Genomic DNA, 23,268 nt, shown 5'->3' on the forward strand with positions numbered 1-23,268 from the left:
CAAGTGTGAGCATCAATAATTTATTCAAAATAGACTTTTATTTATTTTCCAGCCTGCTGCACATTTCCACAGGTTGAAAGGCACATACTGTCAAGAACACGTTACACTTGTTTTAGACATAATGATAAAATAAAAAAGGTTCTAAAGTCTAACATTTCATGAGTATAACTATGAGTGATTGTGGGAATACTGTGCATTTCCCATTTCCTCACCATGCCCTTAGTCATAGAGGTTTCTTGTGATTCCCAAAATAGAGAAAAAGAAAATTGCAGCCTTCTCAAAGCAGGCTTAAGGACCCAGAAAAAAAAAAGTCAAGCATTCAAGAAGGTCACACAACATAATTCAACTGGTAACTTCCAATACTGATAGTGTAAGTATAAGACCAATGCTAAATGCTCAATAGTTTTCAAATAAATTAATTATTCTATGTTAATAACAGAATGGCAGCAATCGGGACTTTCCAACAAAACAGTGTCGGAGAATATTCTATTCCTAACAGCTTTATGGCAAAAATAATTACAGTCCCCTGTTAGAAGAAAACACAGTTGGACCAAACTGAGTAAAAACAGGTTCAAAACACATCCACAGAATGAACATAGGTTTGTCTTATTCCCAGTCTTTCAACCATACAAAAATGATTTTGTGTCCTCTATAAAGTGACTGTACCAGTTGGCCAGCTTGCACCAATGTATAAAATCAATAAAAACTGCTCAGATAAAATAGGGATACTGACCCTGTTTTTATTGGGTCTTTGAGTCAGCAACTGGTTTATTTGAAATGTCACTGTTCCCCGCTATGTGTTGTCATGCTTTCCACCATCACTGTCTCCCCTTTTATCAACACCGTGTCCCTGTGGATCTCCATTACCCGCATTTCCAGCATCATGTCCAGGGCCAGCACCCATATGGATGCCCCCTGCTCCTGGAAGGTCCACTTCATTGCCCTGCCGATGTCCAGGGGGTCCACTGATGTGAACCTGTGTAGGGATATCATGGTGGCTGACGTCTGTTTTCATCAGAACCTCATAGTACAAGAGATAAAACACTGGTGTGACAATGCCAACAACAAGCATGATGGCCACAGCTGTCCACCATCCCATGCCCCAGTCTGCCCCGTAGTAGGGGTCCTTCCTCGGAGCTGGTTTATACTCCACCTCTCCTAGCAGTGGCTGCTGCTGGAGTGATAAAGAGGACACGACTTCATTCAAGCTGGTGCGAGATGGGCCTGTGGCCTTCACCAGCTGCTCAATGTCCTTGTCCTTCTCCAGGAGGAAGCCTTCCACGCTGTCTGTGGAGGAGGAAGAGTCTGTGGAGGATTCAGAGGTAAGGGAGGTAACGGGGGAGATCTGGGGCAGGCGCCGGGCACCTGATGGGGAGGCAGATTTGATTGGTGTAGTGCTGTGGGTCTCTGTCAACACACTGAAACGCCTCACAGGAATCTTGATGGACCGCAAGGCAAAGAAGTCCTGCTCTGTTAAGAGGTTGTTTGCCCGCTTAATGTCAGCCACCTAGGGGACAGACAGAAGAAAGGTTAACTTGACTGTCAATAGCAGAATGTTTACAAACTCCTCTGTTACACTTACACTCCTTTTACTATATTGCATTCAACCATGGCAAAAAAATGGCAGCAAAATATGCTGAGGACTGTCCCTTCCTGACTTGCATGTATGCGTGTACGGTTGCATTTGTGCAAAAAAAAAAGAAAATGCATATAAACTAGGGCTGAATAACATGGTAAAAAAATCATGTAAATTATTTTGATGGTGATTAAGATTATGATTACTTTGAGCAAAATGATTCACAGTTTTACTTGGAATAATAATAAACATAACTTTCATTTTCACTGAAAAATATGAATGATGATTAGATTTTTGCTTGCATGAAAAAAAAAATGTTTTTGTTTTTTACATTTAGAGAATACAATCTGTAGGCCAGTGTTTCTATAGCACCATAATAATTCATTTATAATGCTGTTTTGTCACAAATTTTACTTTTATCAAAAAATGGTACCTCCTGTGATTAGGTTATTCCACTTGCCCAAACTGTGATTTCATTAAAAAAAATTATTTATTGTTCAACCCTAACATTGAGTAAAAAAAATTGTAGCCAACTTTCTGGAAAAAAAGCATTGGAAATAAATAAAAATATTCTGTTTATAAAATAATAAATGCAGAAGAATACAAGTAAAGCCATCCAAACATATTGTAGTTCATGTAGTTGACAAATACTGCATGGGAATTTGCGCATACTGTGACAACAGAATTTATAGAATTAGATAGAAACAGATACAATATCTGGCTGTTTATACAAAGAGGTGACAGCTTTAAATGTTTTATCAGAGTTACGACACAATAAAGTGTGTTCATATAGTCTGTAACATGGCAGGCAGAGAGGGTTTGCATGTGTGCTCCCCAGAGAGGGGGACAGAGACCAAGACAGGTCAGCGCAGACGTACTGAGCAATGGTACTGCAGGGAAATACTGTTCAGGGTGTCCCCCTCCTGGATATCTCTGGCCAGGTAGATAATATCGTCCATCCTCTCTCTAGAGGTGCTCCTCCGCAGCCTCTCTCGCCCGCGCGCCCGCAGCTCGTAGCTCTCCCCGTCCTCCTCTGACAGGTCATTCTCTGAGCCATTGTTCCCAAACAGGTAGGCATGGCCGCCATTGGCAGGTTGCACTGTGGTGGCCGACTGGAAACCATAGTGCTGACTTCTACTGGCCATTGTTTCTTCACTCTAGAGAGCAGTGCAAAAAATAAGTCTTTAATTATAAAAACCTTGAACTGCAGGGGAGACTTTCTTCTCTTTTAGAATGACATGTTAATGGTTAAACGCGCGACCTCTGTTCTGCCCTGAAGGGATACAACTGTCAAAACTGGTATGAATGTCTTTTCTAAACTTCCTACAGGACACAAATTCTCATGAGGCAACAATGAGCTCTGAGCTGAAAAATTACGAAGCATGTTTTGACCCCAAGAGATGGCCAAGACAGTCAAAAAGGTTCTAAAACTAGTACTTTTTTTATTTGATGGGACCCATAGTGTCAAACCAGGGCTGTCCTGGGAAACTTGGGATTTAATCAGCCACAGGCAAACACTCAAATTTGCATTACTGCAAAGGGGCAGATGGAGAATGAAAGGTTAGGCTAAAAATGTAGATGCTGTAGTCATCATTTTCACTAGTTTTTCATAGCGTTTGAGGTGTACACCAGGAGCATACCACACATTAGTGAAGAACAACATGGTTAAAAAATACTAGAGTTATTGCAATTCTGATATGATTCATGATTTTAGTGGGAATTCAAAATTTTCCTGCATAACTTCCAGCAAAAACAAGCCCCAGCAATGTGGGGCATGCTTTTCCCATAAAGTTTCAGTCATTTTTAAAGTGATTTTTCAGCCATACCTCCTATCACCACCAGCTCCCAAGGTCACCCCACATGTGAACACTGTGGCACATAGCCATACAATTACACCTGCTATATACTTGTACTGGGATAACAGCTTTAACAGCTGGGTGAAATTAAAATGAAATTAAATAGTGACTAGTGTTCCTTTACAACAACATGCAAGACTAAACATGCATCCGGCTGCACTAACGCGAGAGGCATGCTACAGAAACCAGAGGAAAATATCACTCCTGCCTTGTGGCATGATTATTAATGCAACGTTTCTGGCGACCAACACCAGCATAGAGGGACAACAACTAAAGTCCATCTGTTAGGTTGGCGGTTTAATATGTCTACAGAAGAGCCAGATAAGACAAGGCGCTGATGACTGCTCAACGTGATAACTTCAGGCAGAACATCGGTACATTCACATTTGAGAGATGTCAAGGTCCTTGGTTTATGTAACCTGCCCATTCCTGTTTACTGGGAACGTCACCGGCTCCTGTATCATCCTTGATAATGTTGGCTATGGCGAATCTGTGGACACAAACTATTCTGAGAGACTAATGGGACTCGAAACTACTTCCAACCAAGTGCCAGGTTTTTGACTAGGTAATTAGCTACCAGTCAGCGACCTAACATGCAAACCATAAAGCACACCAGCCATCACCAGCAAGCCGGGAGTGTGATTATCCGGTTAACTTTACACAGATTATCTCTATCTTAAGTAACGTTAGCTTTTAGTTAACCAGATATCAGCAAAACCTCGCAGTTTATCCAACCACTTTCAGTCCAGTCGATAGCCACATTTGAGAGGGAAAACAACTAACTTGATGTTAAAATCGCATCGGCTATCTTGAAATGTTTAAGTAACTAACAGGCCAATCAATCAATGGCTAAAATAAACAGTCACGTTAAGTGTCAGAGGGAGTGTAATATCAGCAATAGCATGGCTTGCTAGTAACTAACGTTATGCTAGGTCAATGCTAGCTAGCGTATACCTATCTGTTGTTGGTGTGACTAACGTTAGTAGCATTTGAATACTGTCGCTTCTCATAGTTTAAATGGTGTTTACTGTTAGCGAGGGGGAGAGCAAAAGACGTGAAGAATTATCTGTACCTGAGAAGGTGAACACCACTCAGTCAGTCGTCCCGAACAACATCCATTTCCCCTCGGTCTTACCTTGCCCTTAGTTACCTGCTAGCTACTGTTGTTTAGCCGCTGCTCACGCCACGTCAACAGAATGTTAACGTGATGACGTTAGCATTCAAGCTCCTGAGGGTTTGATCGCTTGATGGCGCTAAACATCAAGTCATAATACGGCCTGCAAGTGTATTCATTATAGACAGGCACACCACTGTAACCCATTTTCAAGTCTTATAATGTTGCTAAGTTTTTATTCGTATTTTTATTTATTTTAATTTATTTTTGCCCCCACCCCGACGCTTTGATTAGGCCATTAAAACAGTAGATAACAAGTATAACGCGGAGGGTAAACTAGTTCCTTTTTATTTATTTTTTTTGCTCGACATAAATTCACAGTACACACTGTAATAATAGGCTACATGTTAACAAAATAATACATAATACACAGAGATATAGTGCATTTTTATGTAAAATGCATCAATGAATGCTCTCTGAAAGTAGACTATACACAACTCTTTCTGTGTAGGCCTACAGTTCTTTTTCTTATTAGGATCACATGATTGGAGGTAGGCTAATAGTTCACCAATGCATCACTGTTCCTACCCGCACACTTTATAGCCTACTTTTGCCCACGGAACCCTTAACCCTGGAAGTTTTAAATGCCACTGAGTTAATTGATGTAGGCCTATATTGAGATTAACACTGAGAGTAATGATCATTCATTGTAGTTACGCAATGACGCAAGAGGCATCATTGCTTAAGCATAATCTAGAGCATAATCTATTAAAAAAGGAGCGATGATTAGTTAACGAACCCCAAAAAAGAGGAGTATTCAACCATGGGGACACTCTAGATTAGGATTTGTACCGCGTTTGAGGAATTATGGTTTAGCACATATTTACAATATTGACATCACGGCGCTCAGCAGAGGGGAGAGAAGCCATGATGAACACAATCATCAAACCCCTAAGTGTCCCCTGGGGGCCCCGGACCCCGCTTTGTAAACCGCAGCTCTCGGCTCTATGCATGTTTGGCTCACAGGGTGGAGCTGTCCGCCACCACACTGAGCACTCTGTGAGACAAATGGGATTAAAACATCTCGTCTCATTAACTCGGCGACTGGGAGTCGAGCTGGAGTCTCTCAATAGCTGTAGGCCGGTGTTTTTTGTCGGACAGTTGTGTGTGCAGAAGCTGTAGCCCACACATGGCTGCAGGACCCTGGACCTAGTGAGAGGAAGGTGCTTGCCAGACTGGGGGAAGCGCTCCGTCTCCGCTGTTCCTCCCGGCTTCAGTCCCGTTAGATGACATATACGCGCTTTATCCGATGTTGTTCACCTGGAACCTAAAGCTGCCAAATGAATAGCCAATTTCAATAGATTTTGAACAGAGTCACGATGCAATTAGTGACTGCCATTTGAGGGGAGCAGGAGCCGAAGACCCTGGGAACTCTTATCGATGTTATCCTCAGCAATAAATATAGGTATTCTAGTAGGCTAATTTATCCTGGACAGAGAGGCCAAGCAAGGTGTCAGGTAAGTTGGGCTGATTCATTTATTTTCTAACAGGTGTTTTCGTTGGTCAGCTCGAGCACAACAGCAAGGATGCAAAACCAGCAAAACTTTTCTGAATTAATTTCACAGAAACACTTGAGGGCGAGGTGGATATCGCTTTGTGACGCATGGTTATGCTGCTTGTTAAATGCGAGCGTTTTTTAGTTTTATTTTTCGGCGAGTGACGCAGGCTAGTAAAGGCTGGCGAGCCCAAGCCTAATTGTCTTTGGCGGATTAACAGTGAAGTGAATAAAGGAAACAAATGAGTAACGATCTATTACTCCTCATCAATTATACCCGACAGCTCAAGCAAACCAATTGTAAAGCACCGTAAGAAAACGATTAAAAGTGGTGGGCCACCGCTAATTTCTTTTCGCACTATGCCAAAAATCTCCCTCGGAGTAGCTAATAAAATTGAAAAGCCTAAATATTGATTCAGTGCATCACTAAATGAATGGCCGGGTAACCCATTGAGGAGGGAGACAAACGCTTCCATGGTTACATCCAGGATCTCCAGTGTGGACACTGCGCTTTGTGTGTGTTTTCTCTCGCCCATTGAAATAAAACAACAATTCAAGGGAACTGCCACACATGGTGAGCTGCGGAGCCGCTCATAAAGGCTCCGTTGACTAATCTATAGTTGGGCCATAAGTAATCTTGGCACACTTTGAGTTACGCACATGTGCTACTGTTACATAAACGAGTGTAGGCTGTTACCTTATTGTCCTACTGTTTCTTTGCGCATTTTACGCAGATGTCCAGATGTCTCCATAATTTGAACAGTTGACGGGGTGGGGTTTTGTCATTCCTGAATAATTTAATATGTCCACCTTATCTCTAATTGATTTGACATGATGTCATCTCGGTGCGTCTCTTCTAAATCTCTTTTGTTAGCCTCTCTGTGGCGCCTCAGCTGAGTTTAATCCTTTTTCTCACTGGGGAGGAAGGGAGGGAGCTGCTTCTGTATCCATTCAGCACTTACACCTGCTCCTCCTCAGCATAAGCCTTCATTGTTAACTGCTTCTGACTAACTGTATCTTTAAATCTAAAGGTGAAATTACTGGATGATTTGAGGAAATAATCTGCCCCCTTTGTTTGCAAAGAAGCAGCTAAACTTGGCATGAAATTATCTCTATTTTAATTCCTTAAATCCAAAATTTCCATTTCCATTATCATAAACCCACATGTCACCGCCACTCTCCTTTGTACACTCAGATCCTCTAAGATCCTTCACTTGCTCAGAGCTCAGGTCCTTTGTTTGTCAGTGTTTATGTCATCGCCTGGCAGGGGTCAGCCCCTAGTCGCCTGTGTGAGGGTCTGAATGTGATTCACTGGGCGGAAGCTGTTTTACTGCCTGCTCCTCTCTCCTTCTGTCTCACCCCCCTAATGACTGCACAGTACAAAGGGGGACAGTGCCATAAACAGACCCTGTCCATTGATGAGCGGTGCTGAAGTGTCGCTTGTTGCAGACAGGCTGAGATTGATGTTTGCAGAGGATAAGGGGGCCTGCATTCCCATTGTGCGTTGATTTAGGGGAATAGTAGACAAAGACACAGTCCCATGCGTACACACACACACACACACACAGACACACACACACACACACACACACACCGTTCAGCCCTGCAACAGGCGATGGCTGCATCATTGCATCTCTGTACCACTGAATCTCTGCTGTGGAGATGTAAAGGATGACTTCATCTGGCAGATGGGGCCTATATAGTGACAACAGTAAAATTTAGCACATTTTTTATATGGTCTGATTGCCCCATATATGCTCTCAAGATATTCCTGAACCTATTTCCCTCCACTTTATCAAGTTGCCTGTGTCTCTTAACACTGTTTCCCTGTCATACCACTTCCCTTCACCTGCCTCAGTTACTGCATGCATGCACGCGCGTGCACACACACACACACACACACACACACACACACACACACAAACGAGCGAGCACACACAATGACTCATGTCTTGTCCTGTATGTGTTTGCAAGAGTCAAATCAATGTTAATCTGACAGCTGCTTCACCCATATGTCTTGAAAAAAGTATTGATTTAGTCATGTCTGGAAAGAAATCATTAAAACGTGTGTGTATGTGTGTGTGTGTGTGTGTGTGCGTCTGTCTGTCTGTCTGATTTGCATGATGATAGGGAGGGATCAGGGAGTAACTACATTTGGACGTGTCCCCAGGAGGAATTTCATTCCTCTGGATCTGATTGAATAAACATGATGTTGGTGTGTGGGCATGAGGTTAAAATTTATCTTTCCTTTGGTGGGCGACCTCCCTTTCTGCTTCCTTTTCTTCCTCTTTTTTTTGGGGGGTCTGCTGCTAGGCCTATTTAACCTGTCACTGTAAAGTGTGACAATGCAGGAAGAGACTGACAGCTCATATTAGTTACAGCCTGGTTCTCATTTCCACACCTTGAGAGGATAAAAAGCACCACCTACTGTCCCATTAATTCTCTCTCAAATCACCATTTCCTTCAAAGGCCCATGCATTGGAACAATTCATTTGGTATAAGACAGTCCAGATGTACCTGAAAGCAGCTTCTTTAACAGTAAGCTGGAGGCTGACCTGGCTCATTGAATGCTTGTTTGAGTTTATGAACTAACAGTGATAACAGCTGTGGAACAGGAAATGTACCAGTAACCCCAGAAAAGTATTAGGGGCAACATCCATGGCTGAGCAGAGCCATGGATTGGTGCAATCATAGTAAAGAAGTCAGGCATTTCTTTCCTTTTTTAAAAAATTGACTTTAAGATTGTTAATGAGTGCAGAATAAGAAGCATGAGACAAACTGGGACATAAGAAAACTGTACTAAAACTTTTTAGTGCACTTGGATTTGAGCTATTTTCTTTGACCACATCCACCATACTTGTAGCAGAATAGGCTTTTAAGTATAGTCATGGATTTCAGAGATTGAAAAATAATTATTCAAAAGCATAAGTCTTCTTTTGATTTGCTGTGACATCCAACATGTTTTGCAGTGTTTGGTGCAGTGCATTGCTCCTTCATTACGTGATATTTGTCCAGTGTGGGGAGAAGAGGCACTGCTGTGGGCAGACATTATAATTAAGGCTCTGATCTGAATGAAAGACACTGAAGAAAGCAGTGGTGTGCTATAGGGCCAAAGAATAACAAACACATATGTAGGGAATTATCTAAAACTTGCACTAGTTGACGAGAGACGAGAGAAAGTTATCTGCACCACTTTCAGTGTATTGAAGGTTATTTGTTTTTAGTGCTCAGGTCAAATGCAACGACTGGTGCATTTCCATAATAGTTAACAAATAAGGAAGGGAAGAGACCTGCTTTTATATTTTTTTTCTTTTTTGTTTAACTAAATTTATTATTATGGGGTCTGGTCAGGGCTGTTGTGATAGCTGATAAGGTGGATATTCTTCGAAGAAGTTGGGCACTATAAATTACTGAGGAGTAAGTGGGTATACTGTCCTGTAATGGAAATGGCTGTTTGGCTGATGGGTGGATATGCTCTAAATCACCAGAAAAAGAGGAGGGTAGACTTTTTATACCTGTGTATAGATTCCAATACACTGCTGGATTTGCTGCCACTGTGTGCATGAACTTTGACAAAAATGGTTTTAAGGTTAGTTGGTAAATTAAAGTCTTAAATTAGTCTCTTGTGATGTAGTCTGGGACATTTGGGACTTAATGCTGAAAGTTTATTCCACAGTTCATGCTTACGCACAGGAGACAGGATCATGTTTTAGTAGTTGTTGTCCTTGGAGCGCAGGGACAGGAAAGTGGTGGGTCCTCAGTGATGGCCAACAATCCTGAGGTCTCTTTAGTGGGCCTGACCAACCGCATATTGTTCCTGAAGAGAGGATCCTGGTACGGTCACTGCAGTGTATCCACGGCCATGACCACGCTGTCAACTCTCATACTCACACACACACACACACACACACACACACATACACATGCTTATTGTTCTGCATTGTGTTCTGTAGGGACCAAGAGGAGGCCTCCATTCTCTAAGGGTATTGAACTTGAACTCTGACCCCCTGTGATGTTAGTAAAGCCGTTGGCCACGGATGGGTCAGCCTTGGAGCCATGGCTACCTGCTGAGCTGAGTAATGCATGACTGATTCCTCCCCTCAGTGCAACCACAGTTAAGAATTGTCAATAAAATTAATGGAAAAAAATGTACCAGTCAATAAGTAAAACAGTAATTTTAATTTCTAATATATTCCACTAGATCTAGTATAATTTATTACAATTACAGTTCAGTTCAGTTACTCTAAAGCAGCTATTTGGATGTGGCTGCAATGCTGTGTCTCATTTTATTTTACATGCATGCATAATCAGCACAGGAAACAACATTTTCTCAGGATGTCAAAATATAATGAGGAGTAGAAGAACATGCTTTTGGGAGAATTTTTTTTCTGTCTCAAATAACCCTAGCAAGATTATGTAAAAATTAAATAAAGTTTCTTTTGTTGTGATAACTGAGTGAATCAGTGTCCCCCAAGAGCGAAACTTGCTCTAGAGAAAAGGTCTCTCAGAAAAAAAAAAAACGCCCTCATTTGGTAGATGAACAGCCTCTTTGGTTGCTCTTCGGTAATCCTGTTCTTTAGATGCACAGCGCCCCGACCCCCTCCACACCCCCCTCACAGCCACAGTGGCAGGTCCCTCCATCCGGCCATAAATCCCCAACGGGTTCTACCTCTTGGCCAGATTTTTTAGGGGGAGCCACGTGGAACACATCCCATGTTGTGCCCTGCTTCCTCTGCTAATTTACACGGGGTCACACACTGAGTTCTGTCAGGAGCACGTCACTGCTATCCAACCTTATCCTTCTTTCTCCATGTAGTGGCCCCATCACCACTCCACATTGTTTATGAGTGTGTGTGTGAGAGTGTGTATATGTGTGAGGGCGAGAGAGAGAGAGAGAGAGAGAAATCCTCCCCCACTTTGAGGGTGTTTCCTATTGAAAACTTGAACCTGTTGATGTGGGTCACTGGCTTCTAGATGAATCTTCTTAAACCTTTAGTCCTTTCCATTACCCTTCAACCCTATTAGCCCCCCACTCCCCTGTGTGTGTGTGTGTGTGTGTGTGTGTGTAGTCTAGGATTACCCATTCTATGTTATCACTTCATCCACCATCCACTTTATCCACCAACTTTCCACCATCGACCCTCATGCACACACATCTCTATACCCCTCTATTTGTCCCGCACACCAGCCCCTCTTTCATGTCCTGTCTTTTTCTGTTTATCTCTTACTTCCCCCATTGTACTGTAGTTGGTCACGGCAGAGGAATTCCTCAAGTTGGGGGGGGGGGGCAAGCAGGGCTGAGATGTGGTGAGGTTGTGTTTATTGTCATAAAAGATGTGTCCGTACACTTTCTCTGGCTGCCTTTCATTTGAGAATGAAGTTGTTTGCCTGGGATGTAAAACATCTTGGAGATCAGTATCGCTTGGGAATAAATAGAAAACACGCTCTTCGTCTGCATAAGGAAGTGAAACATAAACCGTTTGGATGTTTTGCATTGCATTATAAGTAAAGGGTTGTGTAATTGCTTTGTGTTTGTATGGTCGCTGTACAGTCTGGAGAGCATTGCAAGGGGAGGAAAGGTTTTAGACAGGACTGAGATGTGCCACACTGTAAGATGTAAGACAAACTACTACTGAGGTTAATTACAAATTTTGTCACTAGTTGTGGTTGTGTTAATTGATAACAGGACAATCATAGGGATGTGAACATATGTGAATGTACGCATGACATTACACATTCAGATATAATATACAGTAAGTGGAGGTATGACGTATAAATGATTGGTACTGAATCAGAGAGAAAGAGTTAATGATTAGCTAGTTCGGAGGAAGAAGTTGTTTTTTGTGTGTTTGTGTGTTTGCTTGTTTGTTTGTTTGTTTGTTTGTATTTTTTTTTAATGCTCAGAAGCCGACAGCCGCACTTGATCAGGGATTTAGTACCTTGGGCCTCAATCCTGCCATCTGGCCCCCTAGTCCAGCACTACTTCCCAGGACTGAACTGGGTAGACCAGATGAGAGAGGGGCTCTCCCACACCTCCCGTGCTGACATTCTGTGTTGGGTGTGTAGGGCAGAGAGAGAGACTGAGAGAGAAAAAGAGCCTGGATAGGATGGTTTGGGTTCTGTCAGAGAGGAGGAGGAGTCCTGCATGCCAAAAAGTGGAAGACACAAAAGAAAAGAGAACAGTGGCAATGTCACAAATACACAAAAACAGGAGCATACGAGAACAAAAGGCTGCTCCTTAAAATTGTGTGTTGGTCAGTGAATCGTAAAGTCCCGCTTCTTCTCCAACAAAAATACGCCCCCATTCTGGGTTCCCTCTCTGTTTTGGGAACGCTTTTGAAATGCAATTAGCATTTCATCCAGGCCCAACCAGTTACATGCAATGAAGTAATACCCTTTCTAATTTGGCCCTTTGGTCTGTGAGACTGTGGAGAGCACAACCTTGTTTAATCCCCTGAAAGTGCTTTTCTGTCTGCCTCAATCATTATGTGTCATACAGGCTAATCAGTCAGCCAGCGCTCAAATTGGAACTCACTCTGAATTGCTCACGCACTGGTTCCTACTCAATTGGAACCTCCTTCCTCTTTCTATATCCCTTCCTTCCCACTAGTTCCAAAGACGAAGAAAAAAAATTGTGTTTTTAGTTAGAGGGAAGTGAGATGCCATTGGCTCGACTTAAGAACAGCCGACCACAACCGTGTGGACAATACCTCAGGAAAACTCTCCCTCTCTCTGTTTCTTTTTTCACAGTAAAATGCACACTTGATTGGCAGCCTCTTGCCCCTGAAGGAGAAATGCCTGGCTTGAAAAGTATCGTCTGACAATAGCTGCAGGGCTGACCTCATGCATTTTTGTTCTTTAGAGAGGTTTTCATTCAAGCGTTTTCTACTTCCCCTCATATGGAATGGCATCATTTGGCTGCTATTCAGCTCTTTGCCATCCTCATTTCTCAAAAACACTTTCTCCCCCTCCTTGTTAGACTAATGCTAGGTTTTCTGTTTTTCCCCCTCAAAATAAATAGAAATCTGTTTTTTGGGAAGCGCTCTCCAAAATAAGCCCAGTGAACAACACAGCACTCAAAGTTTTTGTCAGATTTAATGATGTATGTTTTAGCTCTACTTGCTTATTAAGTTTCTTAATTTCTTCTCCCCTACTTTTCTCTATGGCGAGAATATCCACTGATCTAAAAATACACAGGCAGAAACTACATGTGAATTGCAATTATGGCCTTGTGAGTTGACCGGGAATGGCAGCCGTGGCTGCGCCGGGCTGAGAACGGACGGTGGGTGGTTTCTGAGGTAGGGCCCAACACACATTGGGGTGGTGGCATCGTTTAGTGTGGAGTGCAACTCTAACAGAAAACAAACCAATAAACAGAGCAGAGGAGGTGCCCTGGTTTTGGGGCAAAGCAAACACAGCCAAAGGCATGAAAATACAAATGAACTGAAAAGGCAACCTTTCAATGAAAAGGTCTAAATTTTGCCAACATGGATCTACTATGTCCTCATTAGGTTTTGCTTAGAGCATCATGTAAGGAAAGACCTTGAATGGCTTCATGCTGCACGTCATTTCAAGGAAACTCTTGCATTATAAGCACCCTCTGTTTCTGCTCAAATCCACTTTTTCATATTTAGTCTGAACTCTTGAGCCTTTTGACCACTGCACTTCAAGTTTCCAATGTTTACTTCCCTGAAGCATTGACCCAGCAATCACCCATTACATTTATAGACTTTTTTGTAATGGCAGATGAATGTGCATGGAGCCTTATTACCACCTCTCATTGCTTTAACTTTATACCTACCACACTATCTGTCTGTCTGTGTTGACTGTTCACCTGTCTGTTAATCTCTGTTAATTTAAGTCTGTCTGCCTGTCTGTCTGGATTCAAGTGTAAATTTGCCCTGAGGAGAAACATAAACGGACCAGGCATGCTGTTATATTAGCAGATTTTAATGACAGAGCAGTTTTTCTGCGGCCAGACTGACTCCAGATTACCGACCAGAGCTGTAAGATTGATGAATGAGATCCCACTGCAGGCCTCCCAGCGTCAGACAAGCAGGGATCACTTTGTGCATGTGTGTATGTGTCTGCGCATGCATGTGACTACCAGATATAATCACAGGCTCTTCACCGAGGGCGTCTCAGGACCAGGGAAGCCTGGATCGGGATGCCGCATGGGAAAGCCCTTCTACAGGCTGCTATCCCACACATACTCTTCTGAGGAAAAAGTAAGAGTATTGCTTGCCTTTTAGGCTTTTCCATCTTTAAATACAGAGCATTCTCAGTGATATAACAAGGGTAAAAAGTAGCAGAATCCATTATGACTGTCGAGGCTGGTATTTTGCCCCAAGGGCTCCCAAAGACCTGTACTGCAAGAGAGGGAAATGACCAGGAAAATTAAGAAGTCTGTATTAGATGACTTAGACAGAGTACACCTTCATTTGAAGATATAAGGTTGACACTGTCTGGTTTGCATGTCAATTTTAGCCTACCTGTATGTGCTGCAGTAAGTGTCCTGTAAGAAGCTTTTGCCAAGTGCACCATAAGCAGAGAGTCTGTGACAGTACACGTGCAATTACGCATGCTTTAGTCAGCGACCTGATCGCCTGACTGACCACAGACACCACATGTGGCATTCTATACGATGAGTCTTCCAGTGACCACACAGATAGGCACACACACACATCCACACAAACGTCACTACCATTGAACACATTCTCCTGGCTACTCTGGCTGTGAAGTCTTGGGCTTATAGTGAATAATTGATGCTGAAGATTACGGCACAGAGGCCACCATCAGGAGAAACTCTAGAGGCATCAGCGCTCAGCGCTGACCTCAGGAGCAGCCCTGCAACCAGACACCACCTCAGCATCTCTGACCGGGACATCCAATAGATAGACAGGACAGTTGGTCTCCAAGAGGGAGGAAGTGATAGGGAGACCAGTGACAGAGAGAGATCAGAAGATAGAGAAAGGGCTTGAAAAAGAATGCTGAGGAGATACCCTATGAATGTGCGTGGGTGTGCATATAATGCGTTTTGTTAGTGCGTGTGTGTGCATGTGTGTGTTTGTTGCCTGTGCATTGTCCCCTTTAGCTTTGATCTGGGGTAAGCTGCTGAAAAGAGAGGGCTTAGTAACCCTCCTGATGTAGCTCAGTGTCCAGCGCTAAGAAACTTTCCTGGCAAGCTTGAGGCTCCCTTGTACAAGAGGGCCGTAAATCCGAACTAAACTGCATAGAGAGAAGATGAAAGAAATAATGCTGGAAGTATTATGCCCTGGCTAAAAATGGGTGTTGTGAAAGCAGGTTGAAGGTTAAGGCTTAACCTGGGATTAATCTGAATTAAACCACAGCATTACAAACTTGTAGCTTATTGTTGAATGATTCAGGGCAAAGAACCCCATATTCACTTTATTGTCCTTTGGTTTTTCTGATAAATTAAAGAGTATATTTAATTGACAAATTAAAAAGAAAAAGGCTTCCCTCACTTTATTGTTGTTCTCCAGTGAGCAAATGCAGTCATGCACATCACAGAGGCAGTCAATATATATTTTGTGGGATACTAGAGATGGGTTTATTATTTTCAGCTGACTGACTAAAAGGTCGCAACCACAAAATAAGTGAATACAAGCAACGTTGTCCATCTTCAGAATTTGAACATTTCCTCTGTTGTGGTGCTGTCTGTGGTTTGTTGGAGCGCCAGGTCCCAGAGTCCTGGCCCCAGATATGATGTTCTGTTCCTTTGGCCTAGGAGATTTGTGATGGACAGTGTGTTTTCATGCATTTCTGAGCTCTGCAGTGTCCTGGCCTGTCACCCAACTGTCTATTGCACCATTGAGACCTTGTTTTTCAGATGTTTTTGCAGTCTGTGGTGGACCTGGCAAACGTGTATGCGTTCATGTGTCCATATGCGTGTGTGCGTGCATGTGTTTGTATGCGTGTGACTTGGTCTGTATGCATCTCTGTGCACCTCTCTACATGGACTCTCTGACTGCCAGCCTTATCAATGTCAGAGGTCTGCGCCAGGCGCTCCATGTCGCCTTTTGCTGTGACAGACAGATCCTTGGTCCCCCTGTAGCCCCTGGGGTCAGGGTTGGCACCAGACACAGTGCCAGTACAAAGACTGCCCTGCTGTGTATAAAACAGACCTATGCCATCCACACAGCATCTGCCTTTGAAGGGAGTTCAGCATCTGGGTCAATGCATGGCTATAGAGCCACCCCTCTGTTTTTTGGGGGGCAGGAGGTTGGATGCTTGCTACCATTCATGTGAAACATAGCAGATTGAAAGATGGTATTTGGCATCATTTGCAATCTGAGGTGTGAAAATTGTCTGACTTACTGTCCTCTTTAGTGATTTGCTATCATTAAAGCTTTTGTTTTGATGTCAGTCAGAGAAAACAGGTGACAGAGAAATCGATTAAAAAAAATGTGGAGGAGAGAACTTTGCGGTAGACTTGTGGTGAGGTTTTAGGCTCGTGGTAGTAGCTGATGAGCAGGTGGGGCTGCTGTCACCAAAAGATGGGTACTTGTGTGTTGGTCATACAAATACACACTCCAAAAGTCAAGTCAAGTCACATCAGGAACAACTCCCTGAAAAAACCCTAAGAGAAATAAGGGGAGGCACTTGTAATTAAGAAAGCTAAGGGTTTTGTGAAACTGGTGTCCAGATGCCATGAATCTGTGCTCAGCCTCAGGTGCACTGCTACTCATGACAAGAATAGAACAATGGTTTGTAATGGGAGGCTGTTCTAGCAAGTTGGTGCAAGAAAGAGGGCTTATAGCTTTCTTTCTAGCTCTCAGTCAGAGGTACAGGAAGTTCCCAACCCTGGGGGAGAGAGCAGGCAGAATAACAGGGTTTGCTTCCCCCTGGCCCCTCTTTGTCCTGGGACACCCTCACCTCTCCTCCCCTTGCATCCCCCACTGTCCAGCCCCACTGCCCACCAGCTCTTAATCCGTTTTTGATGGATTTCACAGCACTCTCACCACTGCTGGCATGTGTGTGACATATGCACACGTACACGTGCCCCTAGACACACGGTCACCCACACACACAAACACTCAAACATATTCTTATGCTGTCTCTCACTCTCTCTCTGTCTCTCTTTAACACACACAGACACCTTCATTCTCTTTGTTCTAAATGGAACTGCCACTCAGCAGCTTGTAATGCTGATACAGTGTTTTGCCGTCTTCTCGAAGCTGACAAACTGATTGATGGATGTTTGCTATATAAAACACCCAGCAATACCCAGAATAGCCCAGATTGATCTAGCAGTAATGGAACATATGAAAAATGGGATGTTTTCAATGTCCAACTTTCCTAAATGATTTCTCCCTAAGAAAAAAAAAAAGAGAGAAAACAGCATGACTTCATCCACCATAGCTGCTGATGTTCTTTTTCAACCTTGTAATTAAGAGCAAATATTTTTTTTTTAAAAAGGCCTTACATGGTCATCCTGTTGGCAAGCCTGTGGGTTGCAGATCATGAATGGGATGAGTAAAAAAGTGACGGGAAAGTGGGAGACAGAGCAGCGAGGCCACAATTTAGTATTAAGCAGGCCCCACCCCACTTGTCATGCTGTGTTGTTTTGTTGTGTTAGCCATGACAACTGTCCTGTGGGTCCATCCAGCTTTAGGATGGATTATTCTGGGTGAGAGAGCAGTACAGAGGAGAGGAGAGGAGAAGAGAGGAGAGAGTGTTGGCACTTTGGATTGGTGGCTGTCTGAAGTTTCAAGATAAAATATCGCGACTACCTTGAGTGATCCAATTTATTCTTGCATGACATTTAATTCATGTGGTCAAGTGGAATATAAACTTGACAACAACTGCGTTTACAGTTATGACAACATGAGGACAACAGCCATTAGGGAATGGAATAATGTTATGAATCATTTATACCACAATGACCAGCAAGACCGCCAGCCAGCCTGGCTGCAAGTTTCATAAGCTGAGTCCTCATAATATCTGGCCTATACTCTGTATTCAGAGCTTAGAGTGTAATGTATGTCCACCATATAATTTTGTACTCAACTACCAGCATACATGATAGAAGGAATAAGACAATCATGAAGTTATTCATGAACTTTAAGGTGAGACGATGAAGTGAGAAGATTACTCATCATGAAAGAAGGGTAATGCAATCAAAGGTGTTTTTAATATGGATGCCATTTCTTTTCTCGGGATTTTCTTTGTCCTCCTGCTTGCTTTGTTGCTTCTGAACAGGTCCATCCCCATACTTTTATGGTATTTTTCATACAATTAATGCATTCTCTAAGTGCGAGTCCCTCTGTTGTATCCACTAACATGCCACAGAGGTAACAGTATTCAATTTGTCAGTTTAAGAAAAAACAAAAACAAAAGTTGGTTTATGCACACATATGCCTTTGATGAGGTGGGCTTGTAGACTGCAAAATTAACTTTTTGGAATGTTTACAACCTCTTACAGCCACAAAAGTATATAAAACATCAATTAAAACATAAATTAAAGGCTTATGCAACACAGAGTAAAAATAAATCAATCCTATAAATTAGAATAGCAACAGAGCGAGTCCTTAGGTCACGGTTTCATGTCAGAGTACCATACTGAAGTTATGACTTGGACCTGCTCCCATTAGCTAACCTTGTAATATATACCTTATTTGTAATTTTACTGTATCATTATTTTTAATATATTCTTATTTTCCCCTTTCTTCTCCTAGGAATGCCCTCTGTCCTCCTGCTAGCTGGGTTAATTCTGGCTCTGTCCATCCCTGGTGCTACGTCTGAGTCAGCTGTGCTGCGTTTTTTTGGGCAGACTGACTTTGTGGTCAATGAGAGCAGCAGAACTGTAGTTCGTCTGGTCGTGGAGAGAGAAGGAGACCCGATCAATGTGACAGCCCTGGTTCTGGTAAGACATTGAGCGAAGTGGTCACGCTCCAGATGACTCACTGAGTATCCTATTGTATGCCTGCTAAACATTGTCCAGTTTCTTTTTAGCAAAACCACTGCCTGGATTTGAAATTTGTAGTTGAATGTAGTTCAAGTAATTCTGTTAGAGCATTAATTGTTTGCTTTGTGTCTTTGTGTCAAAGTTCTCTTTCTATCTGTCTCTAACAGCCAACACAGCTCCTGTGTTGGCACAACTGATAACAAAATGTGATGCCGAGGCGAATCTGTCACATTGCTCTGTTGCTGGGCTGCCATTTCCAGGTCTGCTGAGGGGAGAGTTCGGTGACCTTTTAGCTGTGGCAGTCAGTGGTAGTGACATGAAAGTCCCAGTGTGTCTCCAGAAACTGTCTCCCACATCACATCATGCATTTAGCTTGATGTCCTCCACATGGGAACCAGTGTCAGCTGCTCACAGTTGGTGTCTGGCATGGAGAGCTGGCTGCATGGTGCAGTGTGGCCAGGGGATTTCCTATGCTTCTTGATGGCTTTACCGTATTTCTGCTACATGAACTATAATACCTGCGCTGCCATAACCTTATTAGTTAATGAAATACGCTGTGGTATCAGGCTACCTTCCAGGAAACTGACAGACACAGACAGAAACATGCAGACTGAGATGAAAAAACCCCAGGCAGCTAAAAGGCACAAGTAGAGAGGAAATATGTTGACAGCAACAAAATGCATGCTCCTTGCAGGTGGAAGGAGATGAAACAGACAGGCAAAAACAGTCTGCCGGTGGCATCCTGCGGGCTTAAACCATGTACCTGCAGCAATCTTAGTTAAAAGCCGGCTTGGGACCTTGGTCACCTGTTATTCTCTTCTCTCCTCTCCTTCATGTCTGTCTGCACTGTAGGCTGTCAAACGAGAGCAAACATACTGAATGAAATATTTTAGTCAAGAAGTAAAGGAACGTTAGATGTACAGAGAGACGGAAATTTCAATTTATCTGGATGATAAATGATAATAAAAACATTGTGTTTGCTGGTCTCCTCAGCTAGAGGGAGAAGACACGGGGGACTTTGAATCCACTACTGCTGCAGCCTTCCTGCTCTCGTCTGAGCCCAGTAAGACCATCTTCATTGCTGTGAAAGATGATGATCTGCCTGAAGCTGATGAGACATTCACTTTCAACCTTAAACTGCAGGTAAAGGCCCATTGTGTATCCACATGTTTGTGCATCTGCATCAAACTTCCAGTTGCAGACTTAAGTGTATTGATAAGAAACAGTACATGTATGCCTGTGTTGTCTATGTGCCAGATGTCTGATGGTTGGCAGTGAAAATCCTTTACTGCCTCACTCCCTTCTCTTTCTCCTTTCTGGAGCTTAATTTCCACAAAGTTCCACTGTTTTAATTCTGCCCCTGACCATGTTACACGTTAACCCCATTTCTAACCAATAGGGAGTGGGGGCCTCGCCTTTCAACCCCAAACTAAGCCTTGGGCAGCTCTGAGCTGTAAGCTCTTTGATGTGTGCACTCTATAGGCCTTTTCCTGGGTTGGCTTGGGTGGGGCTGCGCACTGTGTGCCTCTCTGCCTTTCTGAGGTTCTCCACTAAAAGACACCTTTGTGAGGAGAAACCCACTCTGACAGCCACGGCCTCGCCACACACTAGATTAAAGTGACTCTCTTATTCTCTGGCCCCTTGACTTCAATGGGCATGTCTGTTCCGTGGATTTCATTTTTACGCATTGTGTGTCCACTAATGCAAATGACACATCGCTATGGATGAAAGTTCTGTCCGTTACAATGAGTGAATGGATGCACAACTAAGTATATTAAAATCTTTTAATACACTTTGAGACTTTTTTTGGTCACACCACCAAATGGAGCACGTAGGGGGAATTCACTACTTGTGTACCATAGTTGAAAGGAAATTTTGAATACAATAGGTCGTGTTTAGAGGGTCTAAAAAAATTATGTATTGGATAAATGGCCTTTTTTGAATAAGTACAATTATTGTGCCTTTTGCTGTTGGACACTGCTGATATGTTTTAAACTTTGAAAGTAGATTTTTTTGTCTTTATACATTGCAACTCAGTCCTCATCACAGGAACGTCTGTTTAATCATGGACCAGGATGCCTTACAGCTAGTGGCTATCTCCATGGTATCATGTCAAGATTGATTGATGGTTTAAGGGCGGCTGGTCGTGCTGCCCGCCTGCTAGATGCCTCACACCAAAGGCTCTGAGAGAAAGACCAGTTTGAATCATTTGATTTCAACTATATCACTGACATTTCTCAACATCAACCTTCCTAGGCATATTCTCAATATGACACTGCATTTTTTGTGACATCTGGTTAAAATCTAGTAGCCTATACCTGCATTTACTTGTCACCAGAGGGAGCAACCAGATGAGGCCTACTCAGCTCCACTGTTTACACTACAGAAGATACAAAGCCTTGGTGAAATGCTATGCTGTCAGTGTACTGAAACACTGCCTGGACCCTCACCTCTCACTTATTCAGATAAAGAATAAGTGAGAGGTGAGGGTCATTTGTGGTTCATTTGTCTTGTCTGACAGTCTAAAATCTGCCAGTGTAATTCTGTGCTAAGTTAAGCTGAAATTAGTCTAGCAACACATTTATATAAAAATGGGAGAAAATGTGGATTTGTGCAACATGGTGATTATGCTGCCATACATACAATTGTAGCCACTGTAGAGGTCACCTGTCATGGATTTATTCTGCATTTTTCCTGCAGTAGCACGGCTGTTTTTTTTCCTTTGATTGCTCATAGTAGAATCAAATTAGTATATTGTAATTCAAACCTTAGTGTCTCTTAGAAAACATGAGCCTACCCCAGTGGCTACATCTGTACATAAAGCAGCTGATTACAATCTCTATGGAGTGGAGCAGGTGCAGTGTACTAGTGCTGCGTAGGACCATGAAGAGCCATATGGTGATTGGTGGAGGCAGTGGCAAGGCTGGCATGTGAATGCCTGAAGGCCCGATTTGTGCGTATAACTGTGCATACGGGAGTGTTTGTACACACGTACATGAGCATGTGTGGATGTGTGTGTTCGTCTGAGTGTGTACCCAAAAGAGCAGGCTCCTGGCTGTGCCGGCGGGTTGGCTTGTGAGAGCGTGTGGATTCTGTGTCTGCGTGTCGGCTGCTACAAGAGCTCAGCAGCTGAAAGAAAGCTCTGTTACAGCTGGGAAAAGCCCTGTTTGAATAGAGGGGTGAATGCAGAAGGCCTAAGTACTTTTCTTTTTTCTTTTTCTTTTTCTCCTTTGCCTGCTCTCTCTCACCTCAACACACACGAACACACACACGCACACGCTCACAGTGGTTTTGCTAAGGGCTTTCTGCTGGAGTGTCTTTGGCTGAGAGAAACAAAAAAAAAACATTTCAAAAACATTACTGGGGAGAGAGTTGTGTTCCTGGTTATTAAACAGTGCCAAGCCTGTCACAGATCATCATTTTCCAGTGACTGCCTGTAAATGCACATTTTACTTATGTCTGGAGAGTGACTAGATGTTTGTATATCAATTGTGGAAGTTTTGATGGGAGTGTGTGCGCTCGAGTGCAGACATGGTGGTCGTCAACAGAGACAGTAAGAGAGATGCTTATAAAAACATCGGTAAGCTTACCAATGGAAACCTTGGAAAATTGCACCAACTATCAAGCCTGTGGTCTTTAATAGGGTTCATGAGAAGGAAAACCTGCCTTGCATAGGTCATAGAATAGGGTTGGTTTGTTTTGTTTTGTTTTGTTTTGTTTTTTAGTTGAAAACACAGTCTAAACTTTGCAAATTGTGTGTGTTAGTTTAATCACATTGTGACTGAGAGTTTGTCAGGTCTTAGTGCTGAATGACAGAGCACAGCGTAAGTCTTGCAGAGGTGGCCTGCTGAGAGCTGACCTGACAAACCAACTGGGCTGAGACCAGTACTTCCTGTCTTTGTGGCCTCTCACCAGGGCCTCTCAGCTGGATGATAGAAATGAAGTGAAGTGAGTGGGGAAGACAGGCTTTCTGCCTTTTCCACATGGCAATGAATGTTTGGGCTTAGTGGTTGGGAGGAGGTACAGTAGCTGTCTAACCAACTGAATTCTTCCTACTTTCCTACCAGAGCTCATCCAATGGCGTGACACTGGGTACACCAAACAAGGCAACCATCACCATCCTGTCCAATGACAACGCCTTTGGAATCATTGCCTTCAACTCAGTAAGAAACTCCTGTCATTCATTGTCACGTGCTTTTTCTGTTTGTGCTCTCTGTTCATTCTCTTTGGTCTTGTCTG

General features: G+C 43.1%; 2 protein-coding genes across 2 annotated transcripts in view; one reads left to right on the forward strand and one right to left on the reverse strand.

Moving 5' to 3' along the window:
• Nucleotides 1-6: 6 nt before the first annotated feature.
• Nucleotides 7-4,644, reverse strand: lysmd3 (LysM, putative peptidoglycan-binding, domain containing 3). Its single transcript, XM_030060901.1, has 3 exons — nt 4,505-4,644; nt 2,455-2,733; nt 7-1,507 (listed from the first exon to the last, which is right to left on the reverse strand). The coding sequence occupies exons 2-3, from the start codon at nt 2,719-2,721 to the stop codon at nt 794-796; spliced, it is 981 nt and encodes a 326-aa protein (XP_029916761.1). The 5' UTR covers nt 2,722-2,733; nt 4,505-4,644; the 3' UTR covers nt 7-793.
• Nucleotides 4,645-5,658: 1,014 nt separating this feature from the next.
• adgrv1 (adhesion G protein-coupled receptor V1) overlaps nt 5,659-23,268 on the forward strand; it is a 152,239-nt gene continuing 134,629 nt past the window's right edge. Inside the window, exons 1-4 of the mRNA XM_030059593.1 lie at nt 5,659-6,063; nt 18,800-18,987; nt 20,023-20,172; nt 23,097-23,192. Coding sequence (XP_029915453.1) covers nt 18,802-18,987; nt 20,023-20,172; nt 23,097-23,192 — 432 coding nt within the window. The 5' untranslated portion in view covers nt 5,659-6,063; nt 18,800-18,801. The remainder of the gene's footprint in view (nt 6,064-18,799; nt 18,988-20,022; nt 20,173-23,096; nt 23,193-23,268) is intronic.

This window comes from Myripristis murdjan, chromosome 9 (genome assembly GCF_902150065.1).
Source record: "Myripristis murdjan chromosome 9, fMyrMur1.1, whole genome shotgun sequence".
Taxonomy (NCBI): domain Eukaryota; kingdom Metazoa; phylum Chordata; class Actinopteri; order Holocentriformes; family Holocentridae; genus Myripristis; species Myripristis murdjan.

Coding starts and splice junctions, on each gene's coding strand:
- lysmd3 (XM_030060901.1), bottom strand. CDS start 2,721: ATGGCCAGTAGAAGTCAGCACTATGGTTTCCAGTCGGCCACCACAGTG. Junction 1,508..2,454: donor CCCTGCAGTACCATTGCTCA/GTACGTCTGCGC, acceptor TCTGTCCCCTAG/GTGGCTGACATTAAGCGGGC.